This window comes from Sapajus apella, unplaced genomic scaffold, assembly GCF_009761245.1.
Source record: "Sapajus apella isolate SASKATOON/1434 unplaced genomic scaffold, GSC_monkey_1.0 scaffold43, whole genome shotgun sequence".
Taxonomy (NCBI): Eukaryota; Metazoa; Chordata; class Mammalia; order Primates; family Cebidae; genus Sapajus; species Sapajus apella.
The window spans coordinates 14,802,510-14,823,133 of record NW_022436983.1 but is presented as its reverse complement, the minus strand read 5'-3'; the positions used below and the strand labels follow the sequence as shown (position 1 = coordinate 14,823,133).

Here is a 20,624-nt window from a genome sequence, read left to right as displayed (position 1 = left end):
TGCTGCTGCCCCGAAGATAGTCTTAGTCATTTTACTCAGCAGTTTTCTGAGCTTCGTGGTGTCATCTATTCTAAAGTGGTGATTTTGAGCCATTCGATTTTTCTGGGAGGCTGATGATGTCATGGAGAGCTAGGTGAGGGGAATCAACTTAGTATTCCAGTGGCTGTCTTCAGTTTTATTCCTGCTTTCAGATGGGAGGTTTCTATCAGACAGGGAAACCATAGTTGGAATTTCTGCCAATGTTTTAATCAGTATTTGATGTAATTTAGAGATTAGCATGATTCACTATATTTGAATACAAGGATAAAGTTGTTTTTTGTCTTTCTGTTTGAATAGCCTTTCTTCAAGAGCTGGTAGATCGGGATAATTCCAAATTTGAGGAGTGGTGTATTGAAATGGCTGAGATGCGTAAGCAAAGTGTGGATAAAGGAAAAGCAAAACACGAAGAGGTTAAGGAGCTGTACCAAAGGTTACCTGCTGGAGCTGGTCTGTAAGATATTCTGGGACAGCACTGTTGCCATTAAGTGCCTTGTTTTTTTTATATTCACAAATGTATATGAAGAAACTTGCTTAAACTTACTCTTTCTGATAACCCACTAAAGCCAGCTTAAACACTCTAAAAGTACTCTGTAAACCAGCAGTAACTTGATGTGTAGCATACCATATTATTTCATTACCTTGTACTTTTAAAAACGGGAAGCTGTTAATAAATTATAACATTTAGGTCAGCACTCTGCATCCATGAGTATTGTAGATATTTATATTTTGTGAGATACTGACTTGTTTAAGAAAAATCCGATTGGATTACTATGGAAAAAGCAACTTGCCTATTCTGTTTCTTTGGATACTTTGTGACCTAACAGTATTAACAGACATTCTGTTATATGAGTACAGTTTTTTAAAAAATACTATTAGATTAAGTTGAAATTTAATATCAAATATTATGCTGAGAGTAGAAAAGCTTTCTGCTGACCCCTGATTTTTTAGAATTATCCTACATAATCCAGTTTATCCCTTTTCTGTGTATGTTTATTCAGGTTTACCTGGTATCTCAAATTGAAACCAAATTAAGCCTTTTTAAAGGCTGATCTGCCATTTGTATTAAGTTATCTTTGTCATTTCAAAGACATGAATTCCCAAACCTAACTCCTACTTAAGGAAGAGAGACAATTTAGTCCTTACTTTAGAAAATAAATACTTAAGCATAATTGTATTTGTGGTTTGTCTTTTTAATATCTTAATTTTCCATTACTAGTGTAACTTAAAATGTAAACCTAAATTACTGAGTCTATAAGAATAGATTTTAACTGAATTTTAATTTGATTCTGACCCTTCTTTGTAATCTGTTACTTTAATTCTGTCCAAGGGTTGGCATTATCAATTAACCTGACCTTATTTTAACTGGAAATGATCTGGAAATGAACCCATGATTTAAATCTATAAATTTATAGGTCTTTGTTCAAAGGTGTCAGGATCTAGAAATCTATTTTCCAAACTTTATTCATGGTTTCCTGTGTCCACTGGACAAGTGAAAGGGACTTAACTGGGTCTAAAGTGAAATACTCATTTGAACCACTCTTTAGAACTACAGAGTTCAAAGATGTTATATATCAAGTTAGCACTGTGCTTCCTTTGGGTGTTTTCATTCAGCATATAAGAACCTTATGTTCTTAGAATATGCATATGCTCTTAGAATATTTCTCTGTGTTATTTATACTTTTACCAGTTATAAGCTATATAATTATTTTCCATTTGCAGTAAACTTATATTGTAGAAAATTATGTAGAATCCCAAAGTTAACGAGCATGGTTTTGTGCTGGCAAGAGAAATCTTTTGCTACCCATTTTCTAAATCTTATTTTTGTGTGTGAACATATCTAAGGAAAGATCACTTATCCTGAAATCTAAGCCTCACTAGAAATGTGCTTTTGGCCCTTTTTATTTCCATGAAATATATACTTAAATTATCTCTAGGTAAAATGTTTCAAATGTTTTTGACGCTGTAATTGTTCTAGACTTTATAACTTTTCAAAGAAAGTGTGTCACGTTCAAAATCTACGTTTTTTTTTTTTTTTTTTTTTTTTTTTAATTAGGAAGAACTTTGAACCAGAATGTACATTTCCCTGTGTACAATCAGCTCCTCATTTGGAGTTGATTATATCCATGGCCTTTGGAAGGCAATGTTTGTAGTTTACTGAATCACAAATACGAGGGTTATATTAGTGGGGCCTACTTAGAGTCTTTTTCTAGTGCGGAAACATCTGTATCGTAAAAACTTTGCCACAAGTAAAATCTGCCTTAGCTATGAGACTTGTGCTCCGCTTGTATTCTCAGGCAAGCTCTTGGCAGAGATCAGTGCAACTCTTTGTGATGATAGAGACTGGAAATGGAAAGAAAGACTTCTGTGACCATATTCACTCTTCCTTCATGGAGCCCACAGCACAGAGCACTAAAATGAAATCTGGAAAACTTGCTGAGTTAGTAATAAGCATGGTATTAGGTTAGAATTATAGGCCTATTCTCTGCTTTCTTTCTTCCTCCTCTTACTATAAAACCATACATAGTTTTTCTAATCATCATATCTTACATTAAATTTATATTGGGCAATTCAAAAACCAATACAGCATGCTCCCCTTGGAAGTTTTCTGTGAGATTGGAAAATGTTGTCTTTAAGTAACTGCCTTTGAGTCACATTGTTGCTGGACAGTCAGGGTCACAGTCACCCTAGGCTTTGAATTCCTGCAGACATCCCTGGCAAGGAGGGCATTGTACATTTTTAGCTTTCCTAGATTCTTTTCATTGTGACGGCCAGGATTCTTAGGGTTTATTCTTTCAGTTAGCAATAACAGATACTGCCCTCAGTCTACTCCTCCCCAGCTGCTGGGGAAACTAGAATGCCGAGTGAATTTTTCTTGAATGTTGCTCTTTATCACAATCCTGTTTTTTTCTCCTTTGATAGCCTTCATATTACTCACCATTTTAATCTATGTGACTGTCCTTGGGAAAAGATTAGAGAATGCTAAGACTTTTATTTTGCTCTCAGAAAGGGATCATTTCTTTGCATTCCCCAGATACCCAGTGTACTCTATCCCTGGCACATTAAGCTTGATAAATGGCAAATAAAGTCAAGAGGCATTTTGAATGTAATTAGCCATACCATGATATACTGTAAAGTGCGACAGCCTTGTTACATCTACTGTATCTTAAGGTCTCTCTCTTTTTTATTTTTTGTGACAGAGTTTCACTCTTATTGCTTAAGCTTGAGTGCAATGGCGCTATCTCAGCTCACCACAGCCTCTGCTGGGATTACAGGCATGTGCCACCACCCCCAGCTAAATTTGTATTTTTAGTAGATACGGGGTTTCTCCATGTTGGTCAGGCTGGTCTCAACTCCTGACTTCAGGTGAGCTACCCACCTCCGCCTCCCAAAGTGCTGAGATTGCAGGCATGAGCCACAGTTCCCGGCCAAGGTCTCCTCTCTTATATATTAAGATTATGTAAATGTATGATTAACTTTTCCATATCTCTTTTCTTCCAAAAAGCTCAAAATGCTTCACATAGCTTATCTTTTATACTCAACAACATCCCTGAGAGGTAGGTAGAAGGCAGGTATTATTACCTTCATTTTACAAATAAAAGCCTTGAAGCAAAGAGAGTTTGAGTGACTTGCTCAGGTTCATTTTCTTGGTGGCAGAACTTGGATTAGACCGTGGCCTCGACTCACAGTCCTGTGCTCTTCCTCTGCAGCCACATTCAAGTTGACCAGTCAGAAGGTTCTTAGTTGATGTACAGTGCCAAATTTTGTTTTTGTACAAATTGAAATGATTTACTGTAAAATTAAAATGGGAGTTAGTTTTCTAGACATGTAACTCTGGGGAGTATAAAACCTGGTCACAATGGGCTTTGCGTTGCAGTATCTATCCCTCAGATCTCATCAGAAGGAGTATATGATACAAAAATATAAATTCAACCTCTGTATGTTTTCTTCTATGTTTTATGCTGGGACTCACTGGAAATCTTTGTAAGTAATCAAAGCTGGCCCTTTATCTTTGATTTTGGCTTTTAGGGAACTCTGGGACTTCCTTTGCCCAAATTAAAATTCATTTTGAGGTGTTTGGTTTTGTCTTTTAGTTTTGCAACTTCAAAATTAATGATAACTCAGTTCTAGTGTACTTTATCTTGGAACTTGTTTAAAATAGGTTACTTTCTCAAAATAAATAATAATATAATGAATAGATCATGACATGGATGTGGGGGGGATTAAATACCTTTTCAAAATGGCTATCAGTATTATCTCAGATGAAGAAAGTTCAGTGGTTAAAAGGGGCTTCTGAAGTGTGGTCATAGCTGGTAAGGTTAATTTCTAACTTCAAGCTCAGTTTGGCTTCTTATTTTAATTTTCACATGTTTATCACATATGTGTGAGAAGTACTCACAAAAAATAATTTATGAAATAAACATAGTAGGGCATGAGGTTGTATGATTTGTGAGGTAGTAATGGAGCATGACGTGTAGTCAGCCCACATGGGTGTCCTGATCAAAGCTCTGCTGTGCTATCAGGCAAGACTCTCTGTGGATGCGTCTTGTAGAATGTGGTTAATAATACCAGCCGATCTCATAGGGCACTGTGCAGACTCAGCATCAAACTCGGGAGTGGCACCTAACTGGAGCTTTGTGTCATACTAATCAAACATCTTCCCCCACACAACGATTCTTCTGATTCTGCTAACTCTGGACAGAGTTTGCATTGTCTTTTGAGAAAAATGAATGTATCACTTAGTCGAAAAACTGTAAAAATACATAGGCTCTTTCCGATGCTTGCTTTCTCAGAGCCCTATGAGTTTGTCTCTCTGGAATGGCTGCAAAAGTGGTTGGATGAATCAACACCTACCAAACCCATTGATAATCACGCTTGCCTGTGTTCCCATGACAAACTTCACCCAGATAAAATATCGATTATGAAGAGGATATCTGAATATGCAGCTGACATTTTCTATAGTAGATATGGAGGAGGTCCAAGACTAACTGGTAATTCAAGATGTCCTCTTTGTTTAAAAAACAGCAGCTCATTAAATCTTCATCTTACGGTTTTTTGAGTGTGGTATGATGATTTGACCCCAACTATTTAGATCAGATGTTCCTTACACTTTGCAAAGAGGATTTGCTAAATAAAGTAGAAGTTTAGCCACTGATGCTATTCTTAGAGGGTTGAGGTTCTAAGGTAGGGGGGAGTGAATGTAGTTGGGGTTTTTTTGGTTTGTTTTTTGTTTTATTTTGTTAAACCCTCTGAAAGCAGACAAAATAGGGCCCTTTTGAGAAAATTGGTGGTAGTTTGTTACTCTACATAATACTGTTTAAGGTGCTCAAGCCCTTGTCTGGTTAATTGCACGTTTGTACCTCCACGTTATAGTGACTTCTTCTTTTTGTTTTTTTTTTTTTTTTTAATTTGAGACCGAGTCTTGCTTTGTCACCCAGGCTAGAGTGCAGTAGCGTGATCTCAGCTTACTGCAACCTCTGCCTCCTGGGTTGTGATTTGTGAGGTAGCAATGTGATTCTTGATTCATCTCCCAGGTAGCTGAGAGTGCAGGCGTGCACCACCACGCCTGGCTAGTATTTGTATTTTTAGTTGAGACGGGTTTCACTGTGTTGGCCAGGCTGGCAGCCACTATACCTGCCTCTCTTCTTAATTCACAATTGATAAACCATGCAGTGGGAAGAGCTTTCACATTTTAGATGATTCCTAAAAATTCTATGTTTTAAACCACACCCTTCATTTTTCTTTTCCCATTAGTGTGCTTTGAAGATCACTTTCACCTGAATATCATGATTTATAATTATCCACTATATTTACTCCCCCCACCTAGAACCTTAGTTATCTGATTATCATCTCATAAAACTTGCATGTAAACCTTGTCAGATTCTGTACTTAGGTACTTTTAGCATAATACAACTTTTTGTCTGTTATTGTTCTTTTTTTATTCAAATAACAATATTGCTATCTTGGTATCTAATTGTCTTAGTAAAATAATTTAGAGTATACATCAATTTGCTATATTGCCAAAATTTGTGACTTTGGTTTAGAATGTGCCTGTGTTTGTGAAGTGCCAAAAACATTTTCCTAACAGGAAATCTGTTTGAATGAAATATATTTCCTTTCATTCTTTTTTGCCTGTAGTGAAAGCCCTGTGTAAGGAATGTGTAGTAGAACGTTGTCGCGTATTACGTCTGAAGAACCAACTAAATGAAGATTATAAAACTGTTAATAATCTGCTAAAAGTAGCAGTAAAAGGGTATGTTGCACAGTGAACAGTATGATAAAGTAAGAAATTTTTAAGAGGTCATAACCAAGCAGCTCACTATTTGTTAAAAATAGGCCGTTGGGATTTTTAGAAGGGTGATAAAGTGGATGGCAGGGCCAGATCAAAAGTAAATTTTGCAATGACTGCCCCTGTGACAATGATAAAGAAAGCTGGGTCAGGTAACCTTTGCCACTGTATTCCATCCTGCCATTTAATTGATCTGATTGGCATGAATGTAGAAAAAGCAGGATAATATTTAGAATGGAAACAAAATATTAGATCCCTGCAGTTCAATAGTGAACAGTGAAAATGATGAAAAGTAGGAAGTAGGTTAAAAACAATTACATACACAGTAGCTGATTTTGAGTGTTTGTAATTTACTTTTGTTGATGTTGTTCTTTTGAGACGGAATTTTGTTCTTGTTGCCCAGGCTGGAGTGCAATGGCATAATCGAAGCCTACTACAACCTCTACCTCCCTGGTTTAAGCAATTCTGCTGCCCCAGCCTCCTGAGTAGCTGGGGTTACAGGCATGTACTACCATGCCCGGCTGATTTTTGTATTTTTAGAGTAGAGGCAGCGTTTCTCCATGTTGGTCATGCTGGTTTTGAATTCCCAGCCTCAGGTGATCTGCCTGCCTCAGCCTCCCAAAATGCTGGGATTAGAGGTCTGAGCCAATGTACCTGGCCAGTTATTGTTTTTACGGGGAAATCAGGGAGGACCCCATTTGAAATGTTACTTGTAGGCTCAAATCCACTTCCTCAGAATGGTCAGAAGCACTTCCCTAAGTTTATTTTTCCCTGGAGGGATAGGCTAAGTAAAGCACATAACATCACATCTCTCTTCCAAAATACAGCTGTAGGTTTCTTCATTTGCTCAGGACCCAGTGTCTCAATAAATATAAAGAAAAAGAAAAAACAGGCCGGGCTCGGTGGCTCAAGCCTGTAATCCCGGCACTTTGGTAGGCCGAGGCGGGTGGATCACAAGGTCAAGAGATCAAGACCATCCTGGTCAACATGGTGAAACCCCGTCTCTACTAAAAATACAAAAAATTAGCTGGGCATGGTGGCGTGTGCCTGTAGTCCCAGCTACTCAGGAGACTGAGGCAGGAGAATTGCCTGAACCCAGGAGGCGGAGGTTGCGGTGAGCCGAGATCGCGCCATTGTACTCCAGCCTGGGTAACAAGAGCGAAACTCCGTCTCAAAAAAAAAAAAGAAAAAGAAAAAACAAAGGAAATGTTACTTGTATGGTTTAACATTTTCTCTTCCACAGCAATGATGGATTTTGGGTGGGGAAGTCTTCTTTGCGGAGTTGGCGCCAGCTAGCTCTTGAACAGCTAGATGAGCAAGACGGTGATGCAGAACAAAGCAACGGAAAGATGAACGGCAGCACCTTAAATAAAGGTAATGCTTTAAACCTATGTGTAGATCATTGTGAAATTATGATGAAAGTGTAAGTCGCTCATTCCTGTAGTCTCAGCTACGTGGGAGGCTCAGGTGGGCAGATCACTTGAGCCCAGTAGTTTAAGGCTACAGTGAGTTAATGCTAGCCCCACTGCACTCCAGCCTGGGTAACAGAGTGAGACCCTGTTTCTCTTTTTTTTTTTTCTTCTTTTTTCCTGCATCTTGCATTGGAGAGTCCTTGTTTCTCGAAAAAACAATTTTAGGCTGGGTGCAGTGGCTCATGCCTGTAATCCCAGCACTTCAGGAGACCAAGGCAGGTCGATCACTTGAGGTCAGGAGTTCAGGACCAGCCTGAGCAACATGGTGAAACCTCGTCTCTACTACAAATACAAAAATAATTAGCCAGGGGTGGTCACCTCAGGTGATCTACCTGCACACCTGTGGTCCCAGCTACTCGGGAGACTGAGGCAAGAGAATTGCTTGAACCCAGGAGTTGTAGGTTTTCATGAGCCAAGATTGTGCAGAGTGAGATTCTGTCTCCAAAAAAAAAAAAAAAATTTAGTAAAATTGGTTTAGTACCCATCCATGTAATTTTAAAGACAACTTTTATTAAACTACAAGCTTTCAAAAATAGCTTAGAGCAAATAAAAGATTTTTAAGCTATTGAAATTCAGCAAGGACTCAGCAACTCACATGTAAAATTTTCCTTTGTAACCTGTCATGCTTTGAGCTCAAGCTCTGTCTAGTTAATCACATGCAAAATGAACATTAATTCTGCTCTAGGCTGAGAGTTTAAAGAAAGGTTAAGTCTACTGCACCTTGGCATAGTATATTGTATGCTCAGTACATTTTGGTTTTGGATTATCTGCAACACTGCCTTTGTCAAGTAAATGAGCTTGTACTTCTTTATCTTTCATCAAGTGGAGAGGGCAGCTTTTGAATACCTCTTTGCTTATAAATTATTCTGATTTTCCTATGCTTTCAAATCAGAAATTGTTATTGTAAATTAAACACTAAATTTAATTTCATAATCAGTGCTTTGTAAGATGTCAAGGAAATTTACTACTTTAATGTTACTGACCTTTATTGAAATATTCTGTATTTTCCGCATTCAAGAATTTCCTATCATTTATATCATTTAATTTTTTATTTTTAATTTCATTTTACTTATTTATTTATTTGAGATGGAGTAGATGGAGTTTGGCTCTTTTTGTCCAGGCTAGAGTGCAATGGTGCAGTCTTTGCTCACTGCAATCTCCACCTCCCAGGTTCAAGCAATTCTCCTGCCTCAACCTCCTGAGTAACTGGGATTACAGGCACACACCACCATGCCCAGCTAATTTTGTATTTTTAGTAGAGATGGGGTTTCACCATGTTGACCAGGCTGGTCTTGAACTCCTGACCTCCAGTAATCCACCCGCCTTGACCTCCCAAAGTGCTGGGATTATAGGCGAGAGCCACTATGCCCAGCCTTTTTTTTTTTTGAGATGGAATCTCAGTCTCTTGCCCAAGCTGGAATGGAGTGGTGTGATCTAGGCTCACTGCAGCCTCCACCTCCCAGGTTCAAGCAATTCTCCTGCCTCAGCCTCCCGAGTAGCTGGGGATTATAGGTACAGATACCTGCCACCATTCCTAACTAATTTTTTATCTTTTTAGTAGAGATGGAGTTTCACTGTGTTGACCAGGTTGGTCTTGAACTCCTGACCTCAAGTGATCCGCCTGCCTTGGCCTTCCAAAGTGTTGAGATGACAGGCGTGAGCCACCCCACCTAGCCAGTTTTTATTTCTTTTAAATTCTAGAGATGAGGCCTCACTATGTCGCTAAGGCTGGCCTACAACTCCTATGCTCAAGCGATCCTCCCACCTTGGCCTCCCAAAGTGCTGGGATTATAGGTGTGAGCCACTGCACCGGGCCCATTTCTATCATTTTATATTTTATTTGGTATTGATCTTCACATATCACTACCTTACTTTTTGAGTAAACCAACCCAGTATTAGTTTTAAACTCCTTGAGCTATGATTGTTAACATTTTCAAACTTGAAAAGTTTTTACTTTTTTTTGTTTTTTTCTTGAGATGGAGTCTCACTATGTTGTTGCCCAGGCTGGAGTGCAGTGGCCCGATTTTGGCTCACTGCAACCTCTGCCCCGACGCCCCCGCCACCCTGGTTCAAGTGATTTTCATGCCTCAGCCTTACAAGTAGCTGGGATTACAGGCATGCACCACCATGCCTAGCTAATTTTTGTATTTTAGTAGAGACAGAGTTTCACTATGTTGACCAGGCTGGTTTTGACCTCCCAACCTCATGATCCACTTGCCTTGGCCTCCCAAAGTGTTGGGATTTCAGGTGTGAGCCACCATGCCCATCCGAGTTTTTCCTTTTGATTGAAACATTTTATTGTGCCATATAATTAATGAACTTAACATCATTTTGAGTTTTATTGTCCTGTCATTTGAAAAACCATACTATAATTTTAGTGGTATTGTGTGACTTTAGTGGTAAGTATTTATTTACTGCTTTTTAAATCCTCTTTATCTATCAGTGTCCCTTCATTTTTAGTAAAAGTGGATGCCATAATAGAAAGCACCTTCATGTTGGCCTAGCTTAAAAATATTTTTCATGTTTCTTTCATAGTAATATGCCTCTATTCTCCTTTCCCCGTTAAAAAATTTCAAAAGCTTCAGGCAGCACAAATATGACAGAGTAGGACTTCAAAGCCTTCCCACCAGATACAATCACTGTAAATAGTGGCTTTTTATAATGGAGCTCATATGGGCACAGTTCTACATCTCTCCCTGTCAAAACATACAGCCTTTTTTAGAAAAAAATTTTTATTGACTGCATTTTATTTTGTGGATCCATTTTGTTCGTCTGATTCTATTTTAATTTTTTTACAATTAGTATATACACACGGATGTAATGAGGGTCCTTTTATGTACTGTACTTAACATCATTACAGAATTTTCAGATTATTTCTGAGAAATAAATTCCTAGAAATTGCTGGATCAGGGAATTATAATTGCCACATACTGACCTATACTGGTAAATTTTTTTCAATATATACATATTAGGGGGTTCATTTTTGCATGCTTTTGTCAACATAAAGAATACATCAGTCACATCAGGTTTTTTTGTTATTTTTTGTTTTTTGTTTTTTTTTTTGAGATGAAGTTTTGCTCTTGTTGCCCAGGTTGGAGTGCAATGGCTTAACATTTTTCAAAATATTATTGAGGTTGACCATCTGCTTAGGTTTGAGAAGTGATTTGTATGTGTGACAAAGAAAAAGAGGAGACAGAATTATCCAGTCACGTTCTTCCTTTGCCCATTTTTAAATTTTACTTTCATGGGCATTTTTACTCTTGGTGGTGGTGGTTTGTTTTGGTTTCTGTTTTTGTTTTGAGACAGGATCTCTCTTTGTCACCCACCTGGAGTGCAGTGGCACAGTCGCAACTCCATGCAGCCTCCACCTCATAGGCTCAAGCAGTCCTCTCACCTCAGCCTCCTGAGTAGCTGAGACCCCAGGCACCATGCCCAGATAATTTTTGTACTTTTTGTAGAGATTGGATTTTGCCATGTTTCTCAGACTGTCCTCAAACTCCTGGGTTCAGGCGATATGCCTGCTTTGTCTTCTAAAAGTGCTGGGATTATAAGCGTGAGCCACTGTCCTTGGCCTCTGCTTCAGCTTTTTTTTTTTTTTTTTTTTTGAGACGGAGTTTCAGTCTTGTTACCCAGGCTGGAGTGCAATGGCGTGACCTCGGCTCACCACAACCTCCGCCTCCTGGGGTTCAGGCAATTCTCCTGCCTCAGCCTCCTTAGTAGCTGGGATTACAGGCATGTGCCACCATGCCCAGCTAATTTTTTGTATTTTTTTTAGTAGAGACAGGGCTTCACCGTGTTGACCAGGATGGTCTAGATCTCTTGACCTCGTGATCCACCCGCCTCGGCCTCCCAAAGTGCTGGGATTACAGGCTTGAGCCACCGTGCCTGGCCTGCTTCAGCTTTTAAATGACTAGCAAATATTCTTTGTATGCATTAATTGTAGTAAAAAAATGTGTGAAATATTTAACCTGGAAAACCCATGGATAATGGTTTCTTCATTTGACCCTGTTCCCAGTATATACAACTACATATTGATAGTGACACAGTATATAGAAAAGCAGGAAAAGCAGATATTGGAAGAGAAATGTTAACAGGAAAAGCAAAATGTAACGGTCCCCCCTTATGCAAGGTCTTACTTTTCCTGGTTTCAGTTAATCTGCAGTGAACTGCAGTCTGAAAATATTGTATGGAAACTTCCAGAAAACAATTCATAGGTTTTAAATTGCACACTGTTCTGAGTAGCATGATATTGTATCTCATGCTGTCCTGCTTCATCCTGCCTGCGATGTGAATGTTCCCTGTGTCCAGCTTTTCCATGCTATGCATGCTACCCACAGGTCACCTGGCAGTCCTCTTGGTGATCGGATTGACTGTAGGAGTGCCTTTGTTCAAGTCACCCTTATTTTACTTAATAATGATCTCAAAGTGGAAGAGTGGTAATGTTGGCAATTCAGGTATGTCAGAAAGAAGCCACAAAGTGCTTCCTTTAAGTGAAAAGGTGGAAGTAAGTTCTTAACTTAAATAAGGGAAGAAAAAAAAATTGTATGCTGAGGTTGGTAAGATCTACAGGAACAAATCTGTCTGTGAAATTGTTAAGAAGGAAAAAAAAATCATGCTAGTTGTGTTGTCAAACTTCAAGCTGCAAGTTATGGCCACAGTGTGATAACTGTTTAGTTAAGATGGAAAAGACATTACATTTGTGGGTGGAAGACATGAACAGAAATATGCCAATGGATGCTTATTAAGTTTGGTAGTATGTGAGGTTTCAGTCATCCATTGGGGTCTTGGAACATATGTCCCCCACTGATCAGCGGGGACGACTGTGTTTGATGTTAAAGGTTAAGTCCTTATTTCATTTGCCTTTAAAGCTTTGTGGTCACTCCCTAAAAATGTGGGTAAGTGAAAATGCCATGCCATGCCATGACATGTAGATGATTAACTTGGTTTATGACACAGTATTCTCAATACCTTAACTAGAATTAATAGAAGAATTCCATTTTTTGAATTTAAAAAGGCACATTTTCTTGCATAACCTAAATCTTTAAAAGTTAACTGTCATTGAGATGTTCCTGTTTCCTTTTAAGGGAAAGAAATATAACACTTTTTAGCAGAACTGTGTAGGAATCACTTGGGTCTAATTTTCAGATTTTTAAAGTTTTCTTTGTTCCAAATTGTGCGGTGTAGTATATCTGCTGCTTTGAAGTTTAAGTACAATAACCGCAGCAGATATCATTTGTATTTCTTTTGAATAGATGAATCAAAGGAAGAAAGAAAAGAAGAAGAGGAGGAATTAAATTTTAATGAAGACATTCTGTGTCCACATGGTAAGCTAGAAGCATGAGTTCTGTTTTATTATCCTTTTTTGCTTTTAGCTTCTACTGCCTGGCTTTCATGCCAACGTCTCTCACATCTTACCTGGGAAATAAGTTTTTTTAAATAGAATTTCCCCATATTTAGAGGAAATCTTTGGAGAAGAAACTTCTTGTCACTTGTCCCATTGAAATACTTTTGAATTTGACTTACTGAATTTCAGTTGTTTCCCATGACTATCATTGTCCAAGTTAAACACTTTGAAAATAGTGCTTGTATGTTTCTTCTTCATCTTCTTAGAGCTATCTGTGGTTTTTAATTTATTTTATTTTATTTTTTATTTATTTTTTTTTTTTGAGACGGAGTTTCGCTCTTGTTATCCAGGCTGGAGTGCAATGGCGCGATCTCGGCTCACCGCAGCCTCCGCCTCCCGGGTTCAGGCAATTCTCCTGCCCCAGCCTCCTGAGTCGCTGGGATTACAGGCACGCGCCACCATGCCCAGCTAATTTTTTGTATTTTTAGTAGAGACGGGGTTTCACCATGTTGACCAGGATGGTCTCGATCTCTTGACCTCGTGATCCACCTGCCTCGGCCTCCCACAGTGCTGGGATTACAGGCTTGAGCCACCGCACCTGGCCTTAATTTATTTTATTATTATTATTTTTTTATCTGTGCAACAAAGTCTCACTCTGTCACTGTCCTTAGTGCAGTCTCAACCTCCTGGCTCAGCTGAGCCTCCTGCCTTGGGCTCCTGAATAGCTGGAACCATAGGCATGCGCTATCATACCCAGCTAATTTTTAAATTGCCTCCCACCTTTGTCTCCCAAAGTGGTGGGATTATAGGCATGAGCCACTGGGGCTCCGCCTGGTTTCTTTTCTTGTTTGTGTATTGACCAGCTGCTGAGTACTATGTGCTAGATAGTCTTAACAAATGCTAAATTCTAAATCCTTACTTAATCCTATCTATTCATGTGTTTTTTTTGCTTGTTCTTGGTGAATGCTTTTAGTAAGTAGCTTTTACAAGATGATTGTACAAGGGATTAATATATTAGACACAATTTTCTATTCTAATAGCACTCTGAAGGTCAAGCAGATGTCTGTTTCTCAAAGCTTTCTACTTAATAAGTTCCCCTTCCCACCTTCAAAAATTCTCAGCACTGAGTGCCATAGCTTGTACCTATAATCCCAGCTACTAGGGAGGCTTAGGTAGAAGGGTTGGTTGAGCCCATGATTTTGAGACCAGTCTGGGGAACATAGCAAGACCCTGTCTCTAAAAAATATTAAGTGGGCTTGGTGGTATGCACCTGCCGTCCCAATTTCTCAGGAGGGTCCTGTGAGAGGATCACTTGAGCCACAAATTTGAGGCTAGAGTGAGCTGTGATCACCCCACTGCACTCTAGCCTGGACAAGAGTGCAATACACATCCCTTTAAAATAAAATCAATAGGACAATAAATATGACACAGAAAAGTTGGCTTGTCAGTGGTTCTTTTTGTTAACCCATGTGCTAATTTACTGCTAATATTTGGGATTCCTGTTGATCCTAATAAATTTCTAATTTTAGTTCTTCTTTCATCAGTTCAGTATGAGCCAGTGGATGATGTCTCATTCTTATCCCTGATGTACACAAGCACCCCCTCCTTTTTTTTTTTTTAATTCTTTTTTTTTTCAGTTGGAGTTGCACTCTTGTTGCCCCGGCTAGAGTGCAATGGCGTGATCTCGTCTCTCTGCAACCTCCGCCTCCTGGGTTCAAGTGACTCTTCTGCCTCAGCCTCCTGAGTAGCTGGGATTACAGGCATGCACCACCACAGCCAGCTAATTTTTTGTATTTTTTTAGTAGAGACTGGATTTTACCATGTTGGTTAGGCTGGCCCTGAACTCCTGACCTTGTGATCTGCCTGCCTTGACCCCCCAAAGTGCTGGGATTACAGGTGTGAACCATCGCACCTAGCCCACAGTAGCCCTTTTATATGACGTGCCCTTGATGACACTAGTGATGATTGTCACTAGAGTGGTACTTGCATTCTGGATTATCTCATTGCACTGTAGCTTGCTGGGTAAGTGGCATTCCCGTTTATAGGCCACACAACTAGGAAGGGGCCATGGTGGGGTATACCTTTGGGTCTTGGTCTCTGTGAATCCCCAGTTCCTCTGTTCTTTCCGTCGTATCACCCTATCTGTCTATCAGTTGATCTTTTACACTACAGGTACACAGCAGGAGAAGGTGAGCTGACCTTGTGAGTGCTGAATAGCATGAGGAAATGAACAGGGGAAGGAAGTTTGGGTGAATAGCTAAAAGGAGGTGTCGTTTTTAATGATGCTCACATATCACCTTTTCTAACATTCACAGCATAGATGTGGACATAGGATCAGTGCCTCCACATTAACAGTTGAAGCATCTGTGGCAAAATACTGTTTCATGCTTGGTGCTACCCACTGGTTGAAACAGTGCTGGAACTTAGATTATCCTCATGCTCCTCAGCTCACTAACCTTTACTCTTCCTGCCCACCTCTTACCACATTATTTCAGTACTGACAGTTTTGACTACAAAGCATGGCAAAGCTGAATGTCATTTCAGGACACGTGGTGTACTCTCCACCCTCTCAGAAATTGTACATAACAGGCCGGGTATGATGGCTCACACCTTTAATCCCAGCACTTTGGGAAGCCAAGGTGGGAGGGTCACTTGAGTCCAGAAATTTGAGACTAACCTGGCCATCATGGCAAGACCCCATCTCTACAAAAATATCAAGAAATTAGCCTGGGGTGGTGATGCTGTGCACCTGTGGTCCCAGCTACATGAGAGACTGCATTGACAAGGTTACCTGAGCTCAGGATGTTGAGGCTGCAGTGAGCCATATTTGCATGCCACTGTGCTTCAGCCTGTGTGACAGAGCAAGACCTTGTCTCAAAATAAAATTAAAAAAAAAAAAAAAAGAAAGGGAGAAAGAGCGAGAGAGATAGAAAAGAAAGGAAGAGATAGAAGGGAAGGAAGGAAGGAAAGGAAAGGAGGGAAGGAAGGAAATGGGGGAAGGGAAAGAGGGAGGGAGGGAAAGAAAGAGGGAGAAAGACAAAGGCAGAGAAAGATAAAGAAGGAAAGAAAGAAAAAGAAAAGAAAGAAGGAAATAAATTGTATACAAGGGCTGTTATTTTCGTAGGCCGTTGTCTTGATCTGTAACTCTAGTGCTTTGATACCATACTTTGTTCTCTAGTATTTTAAAGGATAGTTTTCCACCTTTGTTTTTGTGTTACATTATCTGTCAGTGTACCATGTGTCCAGGATGAAATTTTTCTGGTATAGGATACCTTGCCTTACTTAGAAATTCACTTTACTTACGAAGTTTCTGTTAAAACCTCTTTCTGGAGGTATGCTGATGATGTTGGTAGGAGGAGGATTATAGTGGACAATTATGGAATGTTTACCATTTGCCTTTAGTTTTCCACATTTATAAATATTAACTCACTTAATCTTTTTTTTTTTTTTTTTTTTTTGAGATGGAGTCTCACTCTGTTGCCCAGCTGGAGTGTAGTGGTGCGATATCTTGGCTCACTCCAACCTCCACCTCCTGGGTTCAAGTGATTCACCTGCTTTAGCCTCCCAGGTAGCTGGGACTATAGTCAGGCGCCACCACTCCTAGTTAATTTTTGTATTTTTAGTAGAGATGGTTGTATTTTTAGTAGAGACAGTTTAGTAGAGAGGTTGTCCAAACTGGTCTCGAACTCTTGACCTCAGGTGATCTGCTTGCCTCAGCTTCCCAAAGTGCTAGGATTACAGGCATGAACCATGGTGCCTGGCCAACTCACTTAATGTTGTCACAACCCTGTGTTATCAGTATGTTATCACATCCGTTGTACTGATGAGTAAGTAAACTGAGGCATAGAAAGGCAAGAGTCACCTGTCTTGGATCACCACACTGAATGGATAGTTTTGCCTAGGTTTTTAATTGTCTGTCGGAAATATTTTTTCTGTGAACATTTGAGAAACTTCTGTAGCACTGCTCTGGGCATACCATTCAGAAGTCCAAAGCCATTGTTTGCAGGTAATTTTTCTCCACTTCAGTTTCTGGTAGACTTGTAAGATCTTTGTCCCCAGTGTTGTACAGGTTCATTTATTATGCTAGGCACTCTGTGGAAGCCAAGTGTGTCTTGGAGGGGCTTGGTGACAGCTTCACTAGTTTCCTGCCCTGGCCAGCATGTTTCACTGGGAAATTCCAGTGGCAGTCTGCTATTGGGCCACTAAGGTTTTTCCATAAGCATCTTTCATTCGCCTGCCTGGAAAATTCAGACCTGCTATCACTCTTCTGAAGATGTGGAGAGCAGAGGACTTAAGAGTTCCTGCATTCAGTAGTGGAAAGGTTTAATTATCCCTGTCTCAGCTTGTCACCTCATTCGTCTCTGTGTTTTGTGTCCCCTGTGCAGGGGCCTTAGGTTTTGTTGTCCAAGAATAAGCATGTAGTCCTTTGTGGCTAGAGGGTACAATGATCTCAAGGGCAGAGAAGGGGACTCAACATCTGACTACATACCTCTTAAATAGACTTTCCATCCCTTCTCTCATTTTTAATAAATCCCTACCTTCATGAGCCCCCAATTCTTGGGTCTGTGGGGACAGTTCTGCAGTGTAGTAAATCTGGCTACTTCTTGACTTTTGCCAACTTAGAGTTTTTTTTAATTGTGTCACATTCACCTTTCTTTGAAACCCTTATAATTTTTATCCCTGTTATTCCCTCTCTTTTCTTCATCATTATAGCTATATGTCTTTTTTTGTTGTTAATGACTCCTTTGGTGTGGTGGTTCATGTCTGTAATCTCAGCACTTTAAGAGGTTGAGGCATTTGAGAGCAGCCTGGGCATCATAGTGAGACCCATCTCTATTTTAAAAATAAATAAAAATTAACTAGGCAAAGTGGAATGCGCCTGTATTCCTAGATGCTCAAGAAGCTGAGGCAGAAGCATTGCTTGAGCCCAGGAGACTGTGATTACAGTGAGCTGTGATCACACCACTGCACTCTAGCCTGGGCGACAAGAGCGAGTGAGATCCTGTCTCTAAAACTAAAAGTTTTTTTTAAACACCTTAAACTTCATATGGAACCAAAAGAGAGCCCGCATAGCCAAGTCAATTCTAAGCAAAAAGAACAAAGCAGGAGGCATCACACTACCGGGCTTCAAACTATACTACAAGGCTACAGTAATCAAAACAGCATAGTACTGGTACCAAAACAGAGATATAGACCAATGGAACAGAACAGAGGCCTTGGAGGCAACACAACATATCTACAACCATCCGATCTTTTACAAACCTGACAAAAACAAGCAATGGGGAAAGGATTCCCTGTTTAATAAACGGCATTGGGAAAACTGGCTAGCCATGTGCAGAAAGCAGAAACTGGACCCCTTCCTGACACCTTACACTAAAATTAACTCTAGATAGATTAAAGACTTAAACACAAGACCTAACACCATAAAAACCCTAGAAGAAAATCTAGGCAAAACCATTCAGGACATAGGCGTAGGCAAGGACTTCATGACCAAAACACCAAAAGCATTGGTGACAAAAGCCAAAATAGACAAATGGGACCTAATCAAACTCCACAGCTTCTGCACAGCAAAGAAACAGTCATTAGAGTGAATCGGCAACCAACAGAATGGGAAAAAATTTTTGCAGTCTACCCATCTGACAAAGGGCTGATATCCAGAATTTACAAAGAACCAAAACAGATTTACAAGAAAAAAACAAACAATCCCATTCAAAAGTGGGCAAAGGATATGAACAGACACTTTACAAAAGAAGACATACATGAGGCCAACAAACATATGAAAAAATGCTCATCATCACTGGTCATTAGAGAAATGAAAATCAAAACTACATTGAGATACCATCTCAAGCCAGTTAGAATGGTGATCATTAAAAAATCTGGAGACAACAGATGCTGGAGAGGATGTGGAGAAATAGGAGCACTTTTACACTGTTGGTGGGAGTGTAAATTAGTTCAACCATTGTGGAAGACAGTGTGGTGATTCCTCAAGGACCAAGAAATAGAAATTCCATTTGACCCAGCAATCCCATTACTAGGTATATATCCAAAGGATTATAAATCATTCTACTATAAGGACACAGGCACACGAATGTCCATTGCAGCACTGTTCACAATAGCAAAGACCTGGAACCAACCCAAATGCCCATCGATGATAGACTGGACAGGGAAAATGTGACACATATACACCATGGAATATTATGCAGCCATCAAAAACGATGAGTTCGTGTCCTTTGTAGGGACATGGATGAACCTGGAAACCATCATTCTCAGCAAACTGACACAAGAGCAGAAAATCAAACACCTCATGTTCTCACTCATAGGCTTGTGTTGAACAATGAGAACACATGGACACAGGGAGGGGAACATCTCACACTGGGGTCTGTTAGGGGGAAATAGGGAGGGACAGCTGGGGGTGGGGAGTTGAGGAGAGAGCATGGCGAGAAATGCCAGATATAGGTGAAGGGGAGGAAGGCAGCAAATCACACTGCCATGTGTGTACCTATTCAACAATCTTGCATGTTCTTCACATGTACCCCAAAACCTAAAATGCAATTTAAAAAATAAAGTTTTCTTTTAATTCTTTATTGTGATTTAATGATGTTTAATGTGATGTGATTTAATGATGTTTCTAAAGTCTTTTATGTATTTGATATATTGCAGATTTTGTGAATTAATTATTGGATTATATTCAATTGGAAGATTTACTATCATAGAGTTCAGTATTTGTTGCAGATACCAAGCTTTATAATATAGATAGTATATGTATCAAGCTTTCTTATCCATTTTACTTTGTATTCCTTTAAGTGATACTTTTGTTACTTTTTAACAAAATACTTTGATTTTGTACTTATACTTTGTATTCCTTTAAGTGATACCTTGTATATCTTGTTTATTACACCTAGTTAGCTTAGATGATGGGCTGTGTTTTGTTTTGTTATTTTGAAAGTACTTCTTGAGATGTCCTGAGGCCCAAATACAGTTTGAGCTAGATTTAGGGTGAGGGGTTGAGGGCCATTTATCCAGATTCTGAATTCATTGTTAACTAGATTTCTCTTTATCCCAGAAGAATCTTTGGATTTAGTGAATTGAATCTCTCTTGACTGGTTTGGTCTTGTTTTGGGTGGTATTGCTCATAGAATGGATATAGGTGATTGGCTTCCTATTAAAATTTAAGAAATAACATTATTCATTGCAGGATACAAGTTTAATTTCTAACAATTTATATGTCACAGTGAAAAGAACAACCCAAATTTAATTAACTATTTTGAGGTCATAGACAATATTCAAGTATATTTATTTCATTATCATTAATTACATTAATACTAGCAAATAGAAATGATATATTAACTACTATGCTAATAATTTTTAGGATGATGGGAAATTAAATTTAGACACTCAGCTAAGAAGTAAAATGAAGGACTATATATTTATTACCAACTAGACTATAGTAAAATGACTAATATTATTCTGATTTCAGAAATGA

General features: G+C 39.2%; 1 protein-coding gene across 10 annotated transcripts in view; it reads left to right on the top strand.

Moving 5' to 3' along the window:
* The window catches only part of USP48 (ubiquitin specific peptidase 48), a 101,189-nt gene that overhangs the window by 49,266 nt on the left and 31,299 nt on the right, over positions 1-20,624 (top strand). For 9 of the 10 annotated variants that reach the window (XR_004275854.1, XM_032300697.1, XM_032300695.1 and 6 more), the window contains 5 exons: positions 337-486; positions 4,830-5,027; positions 6,175-6,289; positions 7,569-7,699; positions 13,050-13,121. Coding sequence is in view for 9 of the 10 variants with exons in the window: in XM_032300697.1 (XP_032156588.1) it covers positions 337-486; positions 4,830-5,027; positions 6,175-6,289; positions 7,569-7,699; positions 13,050-13,121 (666 nt within the window). In the remaining variant the exon portion in view is untranslated. The remainder of the gene's footprint in view (positions 1-336; positions 487-4,829; positions 5,028-6,174; positions 6,290-7,568; positions 7,700-13,049; positions 13,122-20,624) is intronic. The other variant, XM_032300698.1, reaches the window with a different exon arrangement.